The following is a 19,711-nucleotide window of genomic DNA, read 5'->3' as shown; positions in this document are numbered from 1 at the left end:
TTGACAAGATGTTGATATAATAGCTAAGGTGTTTGTACATTACTACAAGGGTTTTTCTAGCTGAAACTGCAGAAAGTCTAGAAACTGAGTGAGCTCTGCGTCTTCAGGTGTGATGTTACCTGAGGATATGTCCACACGTGTGTTCTTGCCCAGCGTGACGTAGATGTGGACGGTAACTTTACCCTCCACAAGGCTGACCTCCACCCCTCCAGGCATGAGCGGGGTAAAGAACAGCAGACCGCTGGGGTTCCACGTCCGAAACTGCAGTCTGACTGACACGGTGTCTGCGTCAGTCCGTCCCGGAAGCTGCAAGGAGCTGGTGGAGTTAAAGAAGGCGGGGAGTGTGTGGGACTCCGTGCAGGAGAACGTCAGGTTATGCTGGAATGGGAAAAGCAGATGAAATTAAAATTATGAAACATTTCAAATCAAAGCGTTTATCAAGGATTTCAACACACAGCGCTACAGGAATGATCACAAATTTACAGTAGAATTTCAGAGGACAGCTTGATTTAAGAACTTTGATAGGACCCTACTGGAAAACCAGATAAAACCAGCTTAAGGCGGTGGCTGGTTTTGTCTAGTTTCTAGCTGGTCCACACTTGTCTAGATGTCTGGAATCCCAGCCAGTGGTTTAAGCTGGTTAAGGCTGGCAGACCACCTTGATCCAGGAAAAGCAGCTACCATTGCTCCACTCAATCATCTTAAACTGCCAATAAAAGGGACTGTGGACTGTAACCACCAGTCATTATGTAGTCATTGTGAATAATCACAGAACACACACACAGAGTGACATAACTTCTCACTTCATGTCTGTACTCACACACAGAGTAATGTGGGAAAGGGAAGGGAACATCTGATTATTGTAACGTCAGCACAAGGAGAGGAACTGTATCAATTGTAAATTTACTGTGAAATATAAAAGCTGCAAACCTTCAGGAGCTGAGATTACTGTAAACAATACAGAAAATCGAATTAGAGAAATCACTGAAAACAACAATATGCATGAAATATGTATTAAGAAAGCAAATAAAAATGAAAATTTAGATTTCTTGTTGACTTTAACCAGAAGTAATTATATTTTAGATTTTTTTTAATCAGGAATTTATAAAAATGAGGTTTGTGATTTGTCAGAAATGTGATTGACATTAATAAAATCTCAAAACTCAAATAATTTTTTCTAGTTCTCTAAAATACTTTCTAAATCTCTCTAAAATACTCTCTAATCTCTAAATAAAATTAGTAGAAACTACTGAGAAATTGGGTTAAATAATATTAAAAAACATATCCCAGAATAAATCCAAGTATAGTAATATAATAATTATAATACTCTCAAAAAATGTGCTTTTTATTTAAGAATCAGGGTTCTTTGAGTCTGGGAAAATCTGGATATTTTAAGGAAATTCTGAAAAAAAAAAAAAAAAAACAGAAAAAAAAAATTATGGACATTATGGAAATCTTAAAAACTCATGGAAATTTCTACAACGAATACACAGTTTTCTAATTATGTCAAACTCCAAACATTATTTTTGTTTTTCATTTAAATGTTAAGTTTTGAAAAGTTTTTTGTATGCATTTGTTATTTCTATCTAACTTTTTTATTTTTTAAAATATGTATAGATAGTATTTATAAAGTTTTAGCTTTTAGTTTTGGATAATTTTTTCGTTATTTTAATACTACAATTGATTGCTTCTGTCGTCATTTGTAAGTCGCTTTAAATAAAATAATAAATAAATAAAATACAAATAAACATTTATTTAAAAAATAAATAAAAGTATAATTTGAACATTCTTACTTTAATTATTTGTTAATTATTTAACATATAGACAGTCCCAGTTTCTATAAATAAAAAAGTTAATAAGAATAAAAACAAGCAGCTTTGTGATTACAGCAGTCAGAAGTCCCAGAAATATCTTTGTCTTGGAGCAACATAACACCCAGCAACAGTAAGTCTTTTATGAAGCTCCTGAATTATCTCCACAAGGCATTGGAGAGTGTTCATTTGATAAAAATAGACATGCAAATTTGGCACGTACGAAGCTGGAGGTGTCTACTTTTCTCCTGCGCGCAAGGTTAGTGATGTTGTCCCCGTTGTAATGAATGGCCTCCATGCAGCCGATGTAGTTCTCTCTGCCCCCTGAGCTGGGCTTCGCAGACACAGGCATCCCTCCAAATGTAATCTGGGAATAGACACAGAGGTACAGTGAAAGTGATGGAATCATTTACCATCTATAATACAGACAGGTAATAATATTAATCTTAATATAATAACATAATCTTATCTACGCTTTCATCTGTTTGAATAAATGCCACCCAGTGAACGTAATCATTTGTGTGCTAAAGACCCAAATCCCAGCAGCACTGGGGTAAAATGATGAAACAGAGGGGGGAGGCTGTAAATGAAACATGAGAGAGAAGATGATAGAGGACTTTATTACATAATATTCAAATATGTCATTTTGTTAATAACTCTTCTGCCGTTAAACCAGTTCTTTTTTTTTTTTGTATCACTGATGAACTAGCCTACTAGAAACATTCTGAATTAAATTTTATTTTTATATTTTCCATTCAGGGTTCTTATAGTTACCTAAGACTAGAACTAAAACTAACATTAAAACCATTTCAAATAAATAAAGTTACTTGAAACAAAATAACATTAACTGAATATTTTTTTAATTGTATATATATATATATATATATATATATATATATATATACACACACACACACACACACACACACATAGATAAACATGATGTACTAAAATCAATCAATCAATACAATTTAAATAACAATTAATAAAAACAATTTATGTAATATAAAAACAACTAAAATTTACAAAAATACCAAGTCTTTGTGCTGAAACTACGAAGTATCCAGTGCCTTCAGCCAACTCAAGATAGCCTTCTGTGCTGCTCCTACACTAGTTCATCCCAATCCAGAACTGCTATTCATTATCAAGTTGATGCATCCACCACTGGGATAGAGCTGTATTGTCTCAGCAGCAGAGTGAGCCTCCCAAACTCCACCCATGTGCATTTTTCTCTAAGAAGCTGCCCCCAGCGGTGCACAACTATGTCATTGGTAACTACAAACTGCTGGCCATTGGCTGGAGGGAGTTAAACATCCTTTTGAGGTCATCACTGAGCACCGCAAACTTGAGTATCTCTTGGAAGCCAAAAGACTTATCACCCGTCAAGATCGCTGGACTTTATTCTTCACCAGATTCAATTCGCTGTGACTCACCGACCAGGGAGTAAGAACCAGAAAGTGACTGCTCTGTCAGAGACAACTCCTCTGGAACACTTACTCTCTCTCATTGCATCAGTGATCATTGTCAGCCTGACTGAGTGGTCCATCGTAGAAGCCGTATGGTCTAGAACCTGATCTGCCGCGAGGTCCTGAGGGACTGATTTATGTGTCAACTCATCTTTGTCTGACACTCATGGACTCAGCTCTCATACATTACTTGGCCCTGGACACCCAGGTGCTCATCAGCAGTTGCTACTGGTGACCCAATATGGCCCAGGACATCTCCTGGTTCATCTAAGGATGCTCAGTCTGTGCCATATCCAAGGTCCCTTGCCACCTACCTGAGGGAAAGCTGATCTCACTTCCTATACCTAACACACCATGGTCACACTTTGGAATTGATTTCATCAGACTTACCTTCTTTGGTTTCACACACATGTGTCCTCACCATTGTAGACCAATTCTCCAAAGCGTGCAAGTTGATTCCTTTAAAAGGACTACCCACTGCCTTGGAAAAGCAAAACCTTTGAAACCCTCTTCCAGCAAGTCTTTTGTAATTTTGGGTTCCCCAAAGACATCGTCTCTGACCACGGACCTCAATTCATCTCCAGAGTGTGGAACGCCGTCTTCCAGTTACTTAGAATCATAGTCAGCTTGCCATTAGGATATCAAGGTCATTTTGTCATGAACATCAGGACAGCTGGAGCTGTTCCCTTTCATGTGCAGAGTATGCAACCTTGGAGTGCATACTCGGCTCTCAACTGAGCCTTCAGACATTCCAGCTGTCCACCATTGGTTCCAGGAGAGCAAAAGGGTTTGGGACTCCGCTCACATCCACCTGCAGAGGGCAGTTCAGAGACACAAGAGCCAGGCCAACGCTAGAAGATCAATGACACCTCAGTAATAATCCAGTGCAGAAGGTCTGGCTCTCAAACAAGGATATCCTTCTTCAACTGCTCTGTTGCAAGCTGAGTCCCCACCACGTTGGCCCATTCACAATCCAGAAGCAGATCAATGAAGTCACACACAGGCTAAACCTTCCTCCTCACTACAGAATTTCACCTTCTTTTCATGTATTCCTGTTGAAACCATATACTGATTCTCTGCTGCCTTTCTGTCTAGGGCTTGGTGCTGATGACGTGCCTCCTCCTCCTCCAATGGATCCTTCGGAGGAGAATATGTACAGAGTCAACAGCATCCTAGACTGGTAGGATGGGACTCGTAGACTGGGAGGGGTTTGGCCCAGAGGAAAGATATTGGGTTGCCCATGATGACATACTAGACCCATCTCTGCTCTTAAATTCCACACAGGCAGAGGCCACCCCCCTCATCATCAGGAGCTGCCCATGGAGGAAGAGGGGGTCACTGTTACAGAGTCAGCAATATCCACAGTACTAGGCCCCTAAACCCCGCCCACTTGTTCACACCTGCACCTGTCACATCCAATCAGGACAGACTCCAATCATTTCATCAGTTCACTGTTGTCTGGTCTCGTTGTTCATTCCAGAACGCTACCCAACCACTTACCTGCATGGACTTACCTTCTTCCATTGATATTCATCTGCATCCAACCTCAAGATTCGACTCACCAACACCATTTCATCCAACATCCAACCTCCAAACCATATTTAATGATGAATAATTCTATAAATAACTTGTTATTTCACAAAACATCTAGATTTAGTTGTAATCTGTCATTTACTTCATAGTCCAGGTCCAGATGGTCAAACTCTCCATTGGTGCGGAAGCTCTGCGTGTGCTGGTCGAGTGTAAAGTTGACGCTGCGTCTGTAGCGTTCGATCAGAACAGAGTGCCAGTGGTCGTCATCCAACAGACTGCCACTAGACACCGATGTGTGACCCTGAATGGAGCCGTACTGATTACTGCCTGAAATAGACACAAGGACAAAAAGCCATTAATGAAATGGGTCAGACGGTTTAAACCAGGATCTGTTCTACAATAGGTAGGGAGACCACACAAAAAGTTTAGCATGCTGTCAAACACAGAACAAAACAGACAATTCAAAACTACTATTCAAAAGTTTAGGGTCAATAAGATTTGTAATATTTTTTTAAAAAGTCTCTCATTTATTTGATAAAAAAAAACACTGTAAAAACAGCCAAATTGAGAAATATTATTGCAATTCAAAAATGTCTGTTTCTATGTGAATATATTTTAAAATGTAGTATATTCCTGGGATCAAAGCTGTATTTTCAGCATCATAACTCCAGTCTTCAGTGTCACATGATCCTTCAGAAATCATTCTAATATGCTGATTTGCTGCTTAAGAAACATTTCTTGTTATTATCAATGAAAACAATTGAGCTGCTTCATCATTTTTTGTGGAAACTGTTTTGTGAAAATATTTTGTTCATGATTTGATGAACAGAAAGTTCAAAAGAACAGGATGCATTTGAAATAGAAATCTTAGCAACATTACAAATGTTTTTACTGCTACTTTTTTTTTTTTTTTTTTAGCAATTTAATGCATCCTTGTTGAATTAAAGTATTAATTTCTAGTAAAAGATTTGAATGGTAGTTTAGATTTTTTACCCAGGTTGATCTGGAGCAGTAGTTTGGCTCGCTGCAGCTCTAGAGTGATATAATCGCCCTGTTGTCCTTCTCCGTGCAGCAGAATGCCGTCTCCTTTAGTGGTCTTAAACTTCAGTGAGATCACATCCTTCAAGATCTTCATCTTTTTCTGTCTAAATCGATAGGAAATCACTCCTTGGCCATCAAAGCTGATCACATCCGCCCCTGAAAGAAGGAATTTGGCTTAGTCTCAAACAAACATATGAAGTCTTTCTCAGCCTTCTGACACTTTATCCATTAAAGCCAAGTTTATGATGCAACAGTGGTGAAACTAAACATATTTGCTTTTAAAGGGGCCATATCATGAATTACTATGCAAAAGTGTCCTTGATCCTGAAATAAACATTTCATGTTGATTATATATTGTATATAAACTATCCTATTGTTGAAGAATAATGCATATATATAGGACCAAACAAAAAAGTAAGCAATGCACAAAGAGGTTAAGTATTAAAAGGGTTAAAATTATTAAAATGTGAAGGATCCTTTTAAAATCAGTGAACGATACATTAAGGATCACTTCCACAACACTCACAGTAAGCACAGCCATAGAGCTCCACTCTCAGCCCAATTCTCCCCTCCTCACTCCAGTCCAGTGGAATGAAACGCACGTATTGGGCCACAAAAGGGTGCTGAAGTTCATGGCGCACGGCCCGCTCTGAGTTCCAGTTACCTGAAAATGTCTGAGGCAGAAAGAAGGGAAGCAAACTTTATAAACCTCCTCCTTTGAGTGAGACACTCCATTACTGCCTACACAGATCAATACAACAGGCTCTCTGAACATATTTTCAGGGGAACTGGCTTTGCTTCTTAATTTATTTTCATAAGCACTGTCATTGAGTATTTGAGGAAACAAATAAAAGGAGGAAATTATGTTTGCAGCAATGTGTCATGGCGCATTTCTTTAACAAGACAAAAGTATGCATGATGTTAGCCTTTGAAAATGCGAAATAAAATCCCCAAATGCTTAGAGAGCAATGAGATTAAATGGAGAACCTATGGAGACATCTCAAAAACGTCCTGAACTTTGCTCAGAAATCAAAACATTTCAAGCCTTTCTCTTTCAGTCTACTGTACATTAACTTTTGTAGCTTTAAAAAACAGGATTTTTATTTATTTATTTATTATATACTTTTATGGTATTTGTTCATATTTTAAAATCATCTTTTATTTTAAGTTTTCATTTTTTATTTATATAAATTTTAGTTAAAGTGTTATCAATTTTCTTATATGCTTCTGTCATTTTTTATTAGTTTTTCTATATATTTTTTATTTAGCTTTCATTTTTTTATTTTTTATTTTAGTACTTAAATTTTAAAACAATTATAATTTTTCACCTATGTGGCGAGTGGGGCGGGGCCGAGAGGCGTGGGAACGAGGAGTGAGGCCAGGTGTAGTGATTGGAGATGAGCTACACCTGCGCCCCACTGCCAGTATCGAGTCCCACGTAGGAGATGGAAGGATATAAAACTGGAGCGACTATAGTGAAGGACGAGAGTGTTGTGTTTGCTTTTTATTTGTTTTGTGTTTATTTTGAATAATTAAAGTTTCATTTTGATTGTGCGCCGGTTCCCGCCTCCTTCTTCCCGATGATTACAAAGGTTGTATTGTTACAGTGGTGCCGAAGCCCGGGAGAAGGAGGGACGCGCTGCTGAAGATCCCTCGCCGCTGTGGGGAATCCGTGGTGCCCTCGAGCAGGCGAGGTATGTGCCGCCATGGACGCTCGAGGCAGTGGGCTGGAGCGAGTTGCCGGGGACGGGCGAGCTCGCTGCCGACCGCCCACGATATGGAGGGGCGGCTGCCGTCCGTGAGGGAGCGGAGGAGTCGGCGCCGTTCGCCAGGGGGCCGGAGCCTGCCGCCTCCGTGACGGAATCCGGATGGGCAGGGAACGGGGGACTCCTGCCGCTGCCCAAAATCGGAGGAGCCGTCGCCGTCCACCGGGCGGCGGAGGAGTGTCGTGCCGTCCGCCGAGGGCCATCCAGTGCCACCGCCGGGCACTGCGGAGGAGATCACCCAGCTGGTGGAGGGCCGAGCAGCAGTGCGTCTGGGAACCGGAATTTTTTTTTTTTTCCTCTCTCCCCTCTCTCGTCCCTGTCGCTCCTCCTTCCATCTCCTTTTCTCTCGCCTCGTCTGTCCTACCCCCAGGTTCCTGCAGGTCCCCGTGAGCGGTCCCCCCCCCCCTTCTTCCCGATGAATATGGAGATTTGTATCGTTACAACTTAATATTTGGATTTTATGTTATTTCAGCTTTTCAGTACAACTGGCAATTTCAGTAGTTTTAGGTTGCTCTATACTCTTAATGTCTAAAATGTGTCTATTTTTATTTTTCAAAAGACTCAAACATATTTTAAAACGAAAGCAGATTATAAAAGTTTTATGTCTAAGTTATAGAGTCTTTTGGCTAATGTGGGTCATGTGAGTTTTGTATGAAACAGCAGCAGCTGTTACTGTCAGATTTGGTAACCCAAAAACAATATTTACTCCCTGAGCTATAAATCAGAGTTGTCCCTGTAAACTCACCCATATGTTGCTATCCTGCCGATACGGCTTCCAGTTACTTCCTGTGTCACTGTAGAGGAGCCTGTAGTGTTTCGTCCAATCAGAGCTGCTGTATCTGCCCTGTGTTGCTATGGCAGTGATCTGTTTCCTGGCCCTGAGGTCCACTTGTAGCCACTGGTACCTGTCCGAGTCTGACGGCGACCATCCTCCATTGCCTTAGAAAGATGAAGCACAAGTCAGAATGTGCCTTAAAATACATTATGATCGATAGAGATGTTTTTCTCCATTTTGCAATCTAAGCAAATCCTAATGCATCCTTTATACTTTATCTACAGAAATCTCACCTCACATCTCTGTCTAAATGTCAACCAACGAGGAGAGAGACTTACCAGACCTGACAGTGGCATACAGGCTGTTCAGAATAGCCACTTCATGTTCACTTCATGCATTATTTTTACCATTGTGACTTACTATTTGATCATACTGCCATAAAACTGGACATTTTAATCTAAAAAAAAATGCACTAAAATGCAAATATTTGCCAACAGTTTGCATGCAAATTATCTATATTTTTTTTTTTAATTGAAATTATAAATAGACAGCACTGGCAACTAAATAATTTCATGTGACAACAACGTAGAATTCTTCATTATATTAATTTATTGGGTAGCATACAGTGTACACTACCATTGATAGTTTTTGTAATCTTACAAAATATTTATATTTCAAATAATTATGCTCTTTTGAACTTTCCTGTTTATCAAGAAATCCTGAAAAAAGATGCAGCACAGTTTCCAGAAAAATATGTGAATATGAACTATTTCCAAACATCAGTAATAATAAGAAATGTTTCAGCAAATGCAGGAAATCAGCATATTTAAATGATTTCTGAAGGATCACGTGACACTGAAGACTGATGCTGAAAATTCAGCTTTGCATCACAGGAATAAATTCAATTTTTAAATAGAAAAAAAGTTATTTTCAATTGTAATAATATTTCATAATATTACCATTTTTACATTATTATTATTTTTTGATCAAATCAATGCAGCCTTGTTGAGACTTCTTTCAAAAACATTAAAGCAGCTTATCGCTCTCAAACTTTTGTACTGTAATATACAGTATGTACTATGCAGTACACTTCAGTTCGAAACACATTGGCAGAGTTCATCCTCACCTACTCTCCTGTTGAGTTTTGCATAGCCAGCGCCAAAATCAGCTGCCAACACAGAGGAGCTGGTGAAGGCGCTGTAAGGAAGGGGTGAAGCCAACACCTCATCACACCTCTCTGAAAAAAAATACAGAAAGACATATGTCTGAAATATTTCTAAACACACTGTGCATTACAATTATAGAACAACACAGTCATTCATACATTCGCCAAAGATAATGCTTCTGACAGAAAATTCATTCAGTGTCAACAGCAGCAACAGCAGTACTGCATTAATGTCGACATTATATTCATTATGTAATGTACATTCTGACACTGCATGCAGTTTTTATAACTGCTGTTCTGTTATGCTACTGCTGTCTTTTTCCCTACTGTACGTTAAGATCAGTCAGAATGAATCTACTTGAAATTATTTCTATCTCTGTGCATTATACATGAACACACTATCAGAAAGTAACTCAGCATCTCAGCGTAGCAAATTCAAGGTTTGTTTGAAAGTCAAGGTTTGAGATGCAGAAAGCTTTCAGAAGTGGAGCATGTTTCTCACTGAAAGGTCCTTCATGTTTCTGGCCACTGAGGGTGCGGTCAGTCTGCAGAGTTGAAATAGGCTCCTCGTAACCCAATTTATCAAGCGAGAGGAGGCGAGATTCAAGGCCTGGGTCTGAGTACTCCTCTCTCAACAAAATGAGTCTCAAGATTTAGTGTTAATGCAAACCATTTAAAATGGTGCATCAAAAAAGAAATGTTAACATTTATCAATGCATTCACCTGTTTTAGTTACATGAATTTTTCGTGTTCATGACCACACATTCATATTTAAGACCATCAGTGGGGCAAATTAATGGCTGTGAATACCAAGAAAAACTATTGATCACTGGATTTCCTCCATAACAGGTCTACTGCAGGTTTGTAATTGTTAACTACAAATATTTAATCAATAGTTAAATAAAGCTGAATTCCAATAAAAAGTGAAAAAAAAGGAAAATTAAATCTTACTATTTAAAATTACTAAAACGAAAACTGAAAATAGCTTAATTTCTTTTCAAAACATCTTTTTTTGTATTCCACAGAATAGAGTAAGTACAGTACATATGCATATACAGCAAACCTGAACTACTTAGAGAGACTTAAACAATCAGTAGCAGTAAACTGTAGACCAGTCAAATACAAACATGTAAAATGCTTCATGAACAAAAGCAGTGCAAAAAAATTCAGCGCGTCATCATGCAGCAGATGGGTTTCACATACAGACGTGAGTGAATATTTCCTGCTGTGAGAGGATGTGCTGATGCTGTTATGACATGGTTCTACTGAAGCCTTCAGAGATCATGTAAAATGTCACAAAGCATATTTGCAGTGTTGACCTTAAACCAGATGTGATGACGTTAAGTATATGGTATATTTACCATTAAAACAGAAATGCAATGATTAATTTAATCAGCATGAGACATGCTGACCATGACACTCATGTTAATAAGCACCCAAAGGAGAACGGTTATGGCATCATTTCCCTCTTAAAAACACAATTAATAAATGTTTAGAAAGAAGACAACAGGACCAGTTATACCAGACATATATGATGCATGTGACAAGATAAAATCAATAGAATATGAATAGTGAAATTTCAATATATCATTAAATGTAACAACAAAACACAACAAATCACTTTAGATTTGGTAGAAACAGTAAATTAGGTTTCTCACATGATGCATACAAGTGAAAGTATGTTGTAAGAGTTTATTTTCTACAAATCCACAGAAACAAACCAAAAGTGTCTATATTAAAAGAAAACCCCCTCCATTAATCCCTGAACTCTAGTGCAGCGATGGTGAATTCCTATGAGTGCTATAATTAGAGCGAGAGGGCGATTGCTCAGAGGATATTCTTTGATCGAACACATATATTGACTGTGATCCTCTCCTGGGATTAACCTTTCATTTACCCGGAGAGTCTCAGATTCTCATGGATTCAGCACTGATCTCTCTCTTCAGCCTCAGGTGCTGTTTAAGATGACTCAGATAACTGAGTCTACAGCACAAAGATGAGAAATGGAGGTAATGTGAGAAATATGAGACCACCACAAGAAACATCTCAAAATACAAATAGCAATTCATTATCTATTGGAAACTTAACACTATGCTACTTTGACGACCAACAAACCAGAACTTAACATAAAGGGTTTATAAAACACAAGGAAAGTAATTAGAAGAACAGAAACAGGTGGGAAGTAATCAATTAACAGGAAAAGGAAAATGACCAAATAAGGAAAACACTCAAAAGAAACAGGAGAACGGAAATCCATGAAAAATTACATTTTAATGCATTTACTTTAACAGTTTTTACCAATTATTATTTACAGTGCAGAAACATTTAAAGAGAAAACAGAATGTCTTAAAAAATAAAACATCATTAAAATTGTAACGTTTTCTGAATTTAATTGATTTGATGTAATCTTTGTTTAACCTGTTAACTGTCACTCACATTTTTGAAGATAGACTTGAATTTGCATGATACAAACCTAAATTTTTATAATTCATGACTGAAAACATTTTGTAACATGATTTTGATGTACCATTTACATAGTAATGCAATGTCTGATTTTAAAATGGGTTTTAAAGGATGAATTTTAAGATTTTATGTTTTCAAGTGATATATAACTTCTGATGATTTCTAAAATGTGATAGAGAAAAGGGCAACGAGGAATTCTTTTTTTTAAACAAAGGTCAAAGCTCCTTTTGTAATGTAGATTTCTGAGGGTGGACTCTTGTCATAAATTGATCTACAGGTTAAATAAACCATTTAAAATGAAATTCAAAAAAATCTTTTTTTGGGGGAAAATAAAACAGATTTCATGGGACCTTAAAATAATCTCAACAAGATCTCATATTGTTCTCAGATTTGACACGATACCTCTACAATCAAAAGCCGAAAACTGCATTTTGAACTGAACATTTCTTATCATATTCTACCAAAACCTGAATCTGATCTGAAGTGCTCATCATTCATTTTATAGCTCAGTACTTTTACTGTATGTCAACCATTGATTGTTCTTATTTATCCACAGGAGCATTACTATCTGCATCACTAGAATCACCAAACAGAACTGCAGAAATAATGTCTCAAATAATGTATTTTGTCCTCCTCAGTCACCACAGGAAAACATTAGCCAGCAGTCTGTTCACTGCTCTGAGATCTGTCCTTATTCTGCCTCTCACCTCATTACACACAGTTCTAAAAGAGCAGCTTTAAATTGACTCGGAGTCTGCTGAGTCGAGGCTGTGTCAAAAATAACCATTGCGTCCTCCAAAAAAAGCGAGTGATACTCTCAGGCTGCAGTTTTACTCACTCGTCTTCAGTTCAAGCGGTGTGAAGACTCCTACATGTTTTTTCTAATATATATATATATATATATATATATATATATACTGTATATATATATATATATATATATATATATATATATATATATAATATATATATGTGTGTGTGTGTGTATGTGTTTGGGGAAGATGTGATTAAGCTAAGAATGCTGGGTAATAAAATCAATCAATGCTGGTCACAGCCATGAAAGTGGCTTTTTTCTAGGATTAGTGACCATGTTCTGAAACCTAGTGAGCTGCCTACCCAGACAGCATTTGAATATTATTATGATAATGTGAAAAAACATGTTATCGTAAACAATACAAATATCAAGCCTAACTTGTATTAAATCCAGAATACTTTAAATATTTTATTTATTACTAAAAGCATTGATAAAAATGTCTATATTCAAAAATTTCAATTATTTTTATTTCAAATAAATTCTGTTCTTTTGAACTTTCTATTTATCTAAGCATCCTAAAAAAACTGTTTTTTATAGTTGACATAATTACTGTATTTTTTTTATTAAATAAATGCAGCCTTGGTGAGCAGAAGAGACTTCATTCAAAAACTCAAAGCTCAAATGCACAGTGAGAGACCTGCTTTTATGAGTTGTGGTACTAAACAACAGTGAAGCGGACACGAGAGATTGAAACTGATACCACAGGTTCACTTTCCCGTTCCAGTTTGGCACAGGTTCTGATGCAGACAGTCAAGCCAGCTCACTAGGTTATAAAGCAGAGCTAATGTGTGTTCTCCATTACTTATGCAGCGGTCTTAAGGTACAGTAACAGAAGGAAAGAGAGAGTGAATAAGAAAAGAAAAACTGAAAGGCATATTGCTCTCACCGACAGACTGTATTGGGACAGATATTTCAATTGTCAAATATTTGGGTTCTTTATTAGCATCTGTATGGATTCCCCTCAGCATGTAGTGAGGGAACAGTTTAATAGTCTGCCAGACAAACATCTCTCTCACCGAGCCAGCAGTGTACAGTCAATGCCCAAAGAATGAGTCTCACAAAGCCATACTTTTGACTATCGGCATAAATCTGGCCAAGAACCACCCACTTAGACTGGAAGAGGCCATCTGAATGACATGCTTTAGGAGCGGGGGAATCTGAAATCGATGATAGCACAATAATACAGCAGCCTGCAACACAGAGCGAGCTCGATCAACATGCTGTATACAGAGAACAGTATCGCTATACAGAACAGTGAATAGATAGAATGATAAATATGGGAAGATGGACAGACACAGTTTTTGTTTTATCCAGCTGTATTTACTCAGTGCAACTTATAACATCCAAGTGAAACATATAACACCAAATGAGTTGAAAACCGGTGAGTTGGAAAAAGGATCACCCCCTTATGTCAGTATTTTGTTGAGCCACCTTTAACTTTAATTATAGCCTTTAGTCTGTTGGGATCTGTCTGCACTAATGATGTGTACGTCTCTCAAAGAGCCTCTGTTGCTGTGTTAACGCTTCTGTTTCTGCCCCTGTGGCCTTAAAACCAAGTGCTTCAATGAATAGAGTTTAAATCATTCAATCAGTCTACAAAACATTCCTGCTGAGCATTTATTTATAAAATTAGTACTTATTGTTCACTTTTGCTTGATTTTCAAAGCTCCTAAGCTCAACATCTAGCTGATCATGCACCTTTTGCACTATATCATACTGTGCACCTAGCAACCACCACGAACACCCTAGCAACTACAGTGGTGAGTTTAGGAGTCACCTTAATTCAAATTGTTCTTTTTCTTTTGATGAATGCATTAGTGAGATTCCCATTCATCCATCATACAAGCACACAATATAGGAACAGCCTTGTACAGTTGGCCAATCCTGAACAAACAGGACCTGCTGGCAATAATAATTAGGCATTATCTGTACAGTCATTATCAGTATATCAGTAATTTAATGATGAAATTACCTGGAGGAACCGATCAATGTTAAAAGGTGAATACTGACAGCATTAAAACCTTTGGCTATTCTTAGTCCAGCAGAAATAAGAAAATAAAGAGATGTTTTCCATTTGTACTTAAGCACTGAATGGAACGCCATCTGAGTATAAGGCATTATGAGAGTTATATACATGAAAATGATAGCATAAGATAAATATTTGTCTTAGATGTGAATGCTACAGATATGTAAGTAATCACCACTGTCTAAACAAATGTGAAGCAGGTTTGACGTCATGATGTCTGATACTTGAGGAACCTATGACGTTATATTATTCATATCCAACTTGTTCACTGCTTTTTTGTTGTGTTCCATAGAAAAAATAACCGCATAAAGATTTGTAACAACACACTCCATTACAAACTGTCTGCTGCTCAACATCTCAAAGCATGCAAGGACGTTATCAGCAGAGAGTAAAATGCATAATTACTACTCTTTTTAAAGCCACATGGCACAAGTTTTCAGTGATTAAACATTCATTAGAGTAAGACAGAACTGATGGAAGAATGCAGATCACGCTCCAAGCTACAGTAGTTTTTCCTCCAAAGTGTTGTGTTGCTGCCTGTTTCCTTGCAAACTCAACTTTCCATAAAATGCTTGTGATTTTGGAAAGCTCTTAACATTTTTGTGAGCAGTATGCTTCAGACAGTTTGAAGGAAATCTGTGGGTGTGTTGGAATACTGTAGCAGCCAGCTTGTGAATGGGCTCGAAATGAAATTGACTATGTTATATAAAACGTACAACTTCTGCATTCAAGGTTTAAAAGTATGCAATTTCATACACTATTAAAATTATTTTCCTTTGAGTCTTTTAGTTTTATCTTCCAGTAAGAAAAAGACAGTTTCACAGAAAAATAAATTGTGACTTGGTAATTGTGACTTTTTATCTCACAATTCTGACTTATATCCATGCAATTCTATATTATGTCTATGATAAACAATGATATAAATTCTGAATTTCGAGATGTAATCTCGGAATTGCAAGAAAAAAAAAACTGAATTCTGTGAATTCTCTCTATATATCATACAATTCTGACTTTTTTTCCTCAGGAATGTGAGATAAAAAGTTACAACTACATTTTTACAGGTTTCCATGTAAAACAGGATAAGTTTGCTTGAGAAACATCACTTATATGACAAAAAGGTTTTGGTATACATAAGATTTCAATTTAAGCAATAATGTTATGTATTTAAGTGAAAATATTAGACATAGAAAAGGCTTTTTTTTAAGATTACTCATCTAAATAAAAAAAGCATTATAAATAACTCTGAAAATTAAATTTTGCTTGGTATTTATGGTCATAAAGATAGCGTTACTGAAAACAAGACAAAGATACTGATTAAGGACAGGATTTTCTTCCAGTGCAGCACAAACAATTTTCCTGGAATAACTGTCCCATTGAAACTCCATAAATTGAGTATTATTACACTAAAAGCTGTTTTACTCATGGCTGAATTCTGCTCATTTGAGCCGACATCTGCTCTAAGTCAACATGTTTAATTACCTTTAGTGGTGTAAGATGTTAATTATAAAGCTACAATCAACAGCCCCATCTTGAATTAATGTGTTGACAGGTCATCACAAATGGTCTTTGTGTGCCTCCTCTTGCTCTCCAAAGCACATCTGTTCATGGGTTCATGGGGGATTGTTCATAAATTGGGATTAGATTGAAAACATGAGCTCTCAAAGCCTGGATGGGGAGGAGGTCCTGCCGGAAGGCTTTGTGTCGTTCATGTGTCCCTACGTGAAACTGTGATTCAGATTCATGGGAGCATGTTGATATTTAGAAGGAGGAGTAAATGAAGGCTTTTTAACAAGAGGCATAATGGGGTGAATCTCACATAAACATGCTGAGGTCACATTTCTCTAAAATAAATGAAATTATATATTTTTATTTTTGCACTGTGACATTATATTTTCTACAACAATTAAGCCCATTTTGCTCCATAATCTCTTTATGTCTTGCTAAAATGCTAGAATCATTACTTTAATTTGTTGTATTCTTTAGCAGAGAAATTACTGTAATACAATGGTTTTTAAAATGTAAATATATATTATACACATGCATATATTAATTATACATTATATAATACATTAATTGTTATAATTTTTAGTCATTATTTAAAATTTTCACTAATTTCTCATTCTTGTAATTTAATTTCTATTTCCTATATTATATATATATAATGTACGTAGTGTATACACTATATTTATTATTACACTATGTTATTTTACATTGCAGTATTGGGATCTGGGGTGCTTAAATAGCATTAGAATAATGTCACAATGATAAATAAATTCTTATTTATTTATTTATTTATTTAATATTTTATAATGGTTTTTCATATGCAAACTTCAATTTTATAATGTATATAATTCAATTTAATCTTTAATATATGATACCTTTAAAAAATATCTAAAAAAGACAATTCATCTAGTGTTTCTGTTCTCATAAACACTGTTCTGCCTCTTCTTGACTAATGTCCATCTTGTTTATGAATGTCGAGCTAACCAAAAAAATAAAAATAAAACAGCAACCTTACAAACCTTTGAAGGTGTGACGTTACAGATCTGGAGCATGAAGTGTTTAGTGGGTGTGTGCTTTTTACCCTCATTGCTTGGAACACGCGCAGGCTTTTGTTCACACATGTCCATCTCCGGTGGACAAAGGGAGGCGCCTGTTGACGGGGGGAGGGGTGAGATGACAGGGGGCGGCACACGCTTTGACAAATCAAGATGGCAGGTGCCTGAATCTAAATGAGCTTCCTCATTAGCATCACAAAAAAACGCGTTACTGATCTAGGGGCACTGCAACAGCCAATGGGAGAGCTCAATGGGATCTTATTAGTCTGTGTCTGTATTACAGAGCACAATCAGGTTGGTTCATAAATGTTTTATTGCCAGTCAGAATAAGGATGAATTTTGTCTGAACCAGGCATGTCCCAAGCCTGTATGACCTTTATAATATGGTGTGATTTTTGTCTGTATAATGAAAGTCATTGGGGTCCAGTGTTGTTTGGACCACAGTGTTGCTCAAAATATCTTATTTTGTGTTTTGAAGATGAAAAATATAAATGTGAAAAGAAAAATTGTGAGCAAATTCATTTTCAGTTGATTTTTTCCCAATAACGTATTTTAACACTGACTTTTTACAACTTGTCATTAAGAACACAAAAATCTCCATAGTAATGACTGGCCAAAAATTCATATTAATTTTTGCCTTTAAAAAATCCTCATGAAATACATTGTATTATGTCTAAATGTCTTGTATCAATCTTTAGTTAAATGGACTTTTACTACTGTACAAAATGTAAAAACTGCAGCACTGATGACTCGTGTTCAAAAGTTTTACTTTTAGGCTATACTGAATGTAATCTATGAGAGACTATTTCTCATGCAAATGTTGCCATGGTCTGTGAGGAAATCTTTAAATTTAGATTAAATTTCCATTTTACATAATAATCTGAGATGGGTGTACTGGCAGCAAACTAATCCACCTTGGGTGGCACACGGCATGCACTTGGTGCATCTCAGGTTTCTGTGATGCATTTTTTGGTTCTAGTGCTTGTCCATCTATAATCCCCTCAATCACCCCAGTTTCTTCTGCTTTTTAATTTTTTATAGTTTATACTATATTAAAGGGTGCCAAACATTTCCACATATCTCTTTAGGTATTATTTATTCATGTGTTACTCCAAGCAGAAAAAGAGTCTACATGTTATTGCTGCAGAACCATTTTTTTTCCAGACAGCTTTGACCTGTATTCTCCGTTAGTATATGCCACAGATCTATAATAGCCAGAGGAAAACTGACTACAGTATCAATACTTGACTTCAGCAGGACTTTGACTCAAAAAAAAAAAAAAAAAGATAGAATGAAAAAACTAACAGTGTACAAACTACCAGGTAACGCAAATAAATGTGCATGATAATCATTCATTCGTCAACACTATTATTTAATCAGATGAATACAGAATTTATAGCAAAAAATAAATAAATAAAATAAAATAAATTAACTGAAAGGGTCAAATTAATTATAAATAATCCCTTGGTTACAATTTAGATTTTTTTTTACAGTGATATATTCATGGTGCCTTTGAAAAGGTGGATAGGCTCTAACTTTTTGAGAGCCAAAACAAGCACCTACTACACCAACTGAGCATAATATTTCATAATCATAAACAAAGCTTATGAAACACCCACATAGACTGACAGCTGATCAGCAAAACCCTCATATTCCCATGATGCTCCCATGCAACCAGAAGAGCATTAAAGCATGAAATCTCATACGACCATATGGCATGCATAAATCAACTTCACAGTTTTTTTTAAATAAACCTGTGTGCATAATCTATTTAAATCACATGATTATATTCTATTTCAACAAGCTATTTTAGAGTCTAACCTAATATGCGGAATAAAGTGTTGATACTGAATAGATGAAGAATCACATGCTGACGCATAATAAGATCATTGAACACACACATACATACATATACACACACATGTATGTACTCACGGGTTCCTGTGCTGAGCTTCACATAAATACTCCAGATCCACAATATCAGCGGCAGCTCCGGTCCGACAATCCGTCGCATTCTCACTTTTATTCCGATGTAAACAAAGAGAACCGCGGCGTTTTGTCCTCCCTTCACTCGCACCCTCCCTGCACGGAAGGGAAGCCTCAGGACTGGTGCTGTTGCAGCGAGATAAAGGTACGCAGTACAGCCACCTTTCTATATTAGCCTGCAAGAAAAGCTCTCGGAATTCGCATTGTTTGTCAAAGCGTGTCTTGGAAGAATATCGTTCCACTGAATGCTTGCATTGTTTCACCAGAGGAGGGTTTCCGTTACGGTCGCTGTCCAGGTGCTGAAGTT

At 36.8% G+C, this 19,711-nt stretch overlaps 1 protein-coding gene across 1 annotated transcript in view; it reads right to left on the bottom strand.

Moving 5' to 3' along the window:
• cntnap2b (contactin associated protein 2b) overlaps positions 1-19,432 on the bottom strand; it is a 34,162-nt gene extending 14,730 nt beyond the window's left edge. Inside the window, exons 1-8 of the mRNA XM_026279366.1 lie at positions 19,354-19,432; positions 9,519-9,629; positions 8,363-8,556; positions 6,378-6,525; positions 5,804-6,007; positions 4,953-5,137; positions 2,035-2,178; positions 120-378 (exon numbers count right to left, since the gene is read on the bottom strand). Coding sequence (XP_026135151.1) covers positions 120-378; positions 2,035-2,178; positions 4,953-5,137; positions 5,804-6,007; positions 6,378-6,525; positions 8,363-8,556; positions 9,519-9,629; positions 19,354-19,432 — 1,324 coding nt within the window. The remainder of the gene's footprint in view (positions 1-119; positions 379-2,034; positions 2,179-4,952; positions 5,138-5,803; positions 6,008-6,377; positions 6,526-8,362; positions 8,557-9,518; positions 9,630-19,353) is intronic.
• Between the last annotated feature and the right edge of the window lie 279 nt (positions 19,433-19,711).

Source organism: Carassius auratus, chromosome 2 (assembly GCF_003368295.1).
Source record: "Carassius auratus strain Wakin chromosome 2, ASM336829v1, whole genome shotgun sequence".
NCBI lineage: Eukaryota > Metazoa > Chordata > Actinopteri > Cypriniformes > Cyprinidae > Carassius > Carassius auratus.
Note: the sequence above shows the minus strand (reverse complement) of the source record. Positions and strands in the feature narration are given on the sequence as shown.